General features: G+C 45.9%; 1 protein-coding gene across 1 annotated transcript; it reads left to right on the top strand.

Moving 5' to 3' along the window:
- The first annotated feature begins 395 nt into the window (after positions 1-395).
- Positions 396-2,202, top strand: LOC123412624 (tryptophan decarboxylase 1-like). The gene has a single exon (XM_045105574.1). The coding sequence runs from the start codon at positions 501-503 to the stop codon at positions 2,031-2,033; it is 1,533 nt and encodes a 510-aa protein (XP_044961509.1). The 5' UTR covers positions 396-500; the 3' UTR covers positions 2,034-2,202.
- The last annotated feature ends 1,838 nt before the right edge of the window (positions 2,203-4,040 follow it).

Raw genomic sequence — 4,040 nt, 5'->3', positions numbered from 1 at the left:
CACGTTACACACGTCCTGAACTCTTTACGAAACGCGTGCTGAAAACAGTAGGTTGATCGAACGTTGTTTAACCTGAAAAACTGTGTTGCTGCACATGCCATTTGAAGGGTATAAGCAGCCGCTGAGGGATGAGGCTTGCCTGTTTGTGTCGATGTGTCTTATTCTTCAAGAGTTGTTCGTCGTGGTTGGTGTTTCCGTGAGAACGACCGTCCGTGTCTGGACTGAAACGCATGAATTGACCGTCCGTCTCGTGTTGCATGAATGCACTTTCGTGGTAGCGGCGTACGAGACTCGTTCAACGCCCACATCGCCACGCCGCTTCCCGCATCCACCTATATATAGCATACCACGCACCAACGACCAACTACATTCACCAAACCAAGCAGCAACTCGTCTGCTTCTTCTTCTTCTTGCTCTCCGGCAGCAAAGCAAAGAGAGCTAGCTCCGGTTTATCAACCCAGAAACCTCACACCTCCTTGCCTCCGATCCCACTTCTAAAAATGGGCAGCTTGGACGCCAACCCAATGTCCTTCTCCGCCTTCCCTGACGACAAGGCCGCGTTCGAGCCGCTCAACCCCCAAGATGTTCGTGCATACCTCCACAAGGCAGTGGACTTCATCTCCGACTACTACACCAACGTCGAGTCCATGCCCGTTCTCCCTAACGTGAAGCCGGGATACCTCCAAGACGAGCTCAGCGCGTCCCCACCGACCTACTCCGCTCCGTTCGATGTCACTATGAAGGAGCTCAGGACGTCCGTCGTCCCTGGCATGACGCACTGGGCTAGCCCAAACTTTTTCGCCTTCTTCCCCTCCACCAACAGCGCCGCTGCCATCGCCGGCGACCTCATCGCATCTGCCATGAACACCGTTGGATTCACGTGGCAGGCCTCGCCCGCAGCCACCGAGATGGAGGTTCTCGCTCTCGATTGGCTTGCACAGCTTCTGCGCCTACCCACCACCTTCATGAACCGCACCAGCACTGGTCGTGGCACCGGCGGTGGCGTCATCCTTGGCACGACCAGTGAGGCAATGCTTGTCACGCTTGTCGCCGCCCGTGACGCGGCACTGCGTCGAAGCGGCTCAGTTGGCGTGTCCCATATACCACGCCTGGCTGTCTATGCTGCCGACCAAACGCACTCCACATTCTTCAAGGCATGTCGCCTAGCTGGCTTCGACCCCGCCAACATCCGCTCCATCCCTACCGGGCCCGAAACTAACTACGGGCTCGACCCAGCCAAGCTTCTCGAGGTAATGCAAGCTGATGCCGACGCCGGTCTCGTGCCAACATATGTCTGTGCCACGGTGGGCACCACGTCTTCCAACGCCGTTGACCCTGTGGGCGCCATCGCCGACGTTGCCGCCATGTTCAATGCATGGGTGCATGTCGATGCTGCCTATGCTGGCAGTGCTTGTATCTGCCCGGAGTTTCGCCATCATATTGACGGCGTCGAGCGCGTGGACTCCATTAGCATGAGCCCACATAAGTGGCTTCTCACGTGCCTCGATTGCACATGCCTCTACGTTCGCGATGCTCACCGATTGAGTGACTCATTGGAGACCAACCCGGAGTACCTCAAGAACGATGCTACTGATTCCGGTGAGGTCACCGATCTTAAGGACATGCAGGTCGGCGTCGGTCGGCGCTTCCGTGGGCTCAAACTTTGGATGGTCATGCGCACCTATGGTACCACAAAGCTCCAAGAGCACATCCGTAGTGATGTCACCATGGCTAAGATGTTTGAAGATTTCGTCCGTGCCGACAGCAGGTTCGAGGTGGTTGTACCAAGAAACTTTGCTCTTGTGTGCTTTAGGATCAAACCAACTGGAGCCATGACAGAAGAGGATGCCGACAACGCCAATCGTGTGCTAATGGACAATCTGAACAAGACAGGCAAGGCTTATCTTGCGCATACGGTGATTGGTGACAAGTTCGTGCTCCGGTTCGCCGTTGGATCATCTCTGCAGGAGGAGAGGCATGTGAGGAGTGCATGGGACCTCGTCAAGAAGACTGCAAGCAGCATAATGGATTAATTGGATGGACCTATCATCACAAAAAGTTCCAGAGCTGCACAAATCCCTATATTTAGGTCTCGCAAAAAAAAAAACCCTATATTTAGGACACGGATATTCTTTTAAATTTGTATTTTGTTTCTTTTTTACCTTGATTCTGATTATTATTTACTTGGACATCTCGTTCTTATTCCGTTTTTCTTAGCGACCACAGTATGTCTATAGCAGGCTTATACAAAACAAAAGATGATCAAGACTAGAAAAGGGCTTATATTGAATGAACAAGAGCTGTTGTTTTTATATGTTACTGCATTCTCGTAGCGAGGAGTGAAGAATGCAAGCCCACGCATCTCGATTAATCAAGAAATATATAAGTTGCACTCAATTGGTGTTTACATTTCAAGACACCTGACCGAAGCCATACAACTCCGTCTCCATGTATGAATGGTGCTTGCACTGCCGCAATAACACAACAAAATAGAAACACGGGGTCAGAGGTTTGACACGGATTTAAGTAATTGAGTAATAGATTTTATTTGCTTCCAACGTTTGATGTGTCTATATCTTGTTGATGCATTATTGTGTTATTCAAGATCTCGATGAGGGATATTTGATATCTAAAATAGCCAGAACAGTGAGTACTTCATTATACACTACACCACGACACCACAATGCCGACATGCATCTGTCGGTAGAAGTGTAAAATAGCGACACATTATCTGTCCACAGCAATGCCGAGACATAAATTGTCAAGGTTGATCTAGACATTCGACGGTCTATATGTAGGTAATGCAATCAGGACACAAAATGTGTCGGCATATATAGCTTTGGCTTTAGACTGTGTGTCCGCGGTTCTTTGCATCAGCAAAAGTGTCGGCGTAGTTTATAGCTAGCCCAATCATTTCTTCTCGCGCGGCATAATCCTAAAAATACTGAGCATTGCGCGCTGAGTATCAATTTATGCACGAATTTATCACAAAATGTTGTTCCGGTTAACTGAGCTATCCCAACTTTATCACAAAATTTTATGCACGAATCAATATTCCTTTTTTAAGAATATGTACTGATCAATATTCTGATGCCTCTTAATCAAGATATACTACAGAAACTGAGCAACTTTCATTTCATAACTATTATATTGAAAATAGAACAGAACTAGTTAAGCGCAGTCCGAGCCATATGTTAATTATTTTCCATTCCAATGCACTAGTAGTCTAGTGCTTGCAGGAATCAAGGCGTGCAAGCTGGAGAAGTATGATTTGCCCGTTTGGAATTATTCACATGACTAATGGACTGGTTGTTTATTTCTTTAGATCCAACCTTCAGCAAGTCAGGATTGTTGTCTTTTCAGAGTTCAGGTTTACTCTTGTCAACCTCACCATGTTTATTGTACCACTCTTGCTTGTCCTCATGAATGCAGACAACAACCTTACACACAAATGGCAATGTTGGACCTGTACGACTCATATAGAGGGCTTACGTTAAAAAAGAGATTTTAAATGTAGATCTACAATTAAATTGACAGATCGGTGTGTTTCCAAATCATATCGTTGTCTGGAAATTACAGTGGTATATACTTGTTCTTGCATATTGTTAATCAATACAAGTTATAAAAAATGTGTTCAAGTTTTTTCATCAATAGCTTTTAATTTTATTTCTACTTTTCGATGATAGCAACGCCCTTCATTCATTCTACCTTAGAGTAATGTTTTAATTTTGCTTTCGGTTTAATATATATATATATTTGTGGTGTTAATATATATATTTGTTTACTGATAAGAAAAAGTGACCATGCAAAAAAAAGTTGTTCTCGCTTCGGCTAATGTTTATTGTGCCACTCTTAGAACTTGTGTGGTGCTTCTCTCTTTGTGATTGTTTTACCTGTATGTTTTCCCGAATACTGTGAGTGGTACAATCGACCATAAGTGTCAATATTTTTTTTGTAGCAGTACTACAGTAGATGCTCATGCCCAAATTTTAAATGAGTATATGCTTTGAACTTCGCCTATATGTAGATGATCTGAGAGC

This window comes from Hordeum vulgare, chromosome 7H, assembly GCF_904849725.1.
Source record: "Hordeum vulgare subsp. vulgare chromosome 7H, MorexV3_pseudomolecules_assembly, whole genome shotgun sequence".
In the NCBI taxonomy this organism is placed as follows: domain Eukaryota; kingdom Viridiplantae; phylum Streptophyta; class Magnoliopsida; order Poales; family Poaceae; genus Hordeum; species Hordeum vulgare.
The sequence above is the reverse complement of the archived record's forward strand: the minus strand, read 5'-3'. Positions and strand labels throughout refer to the sequence as shown.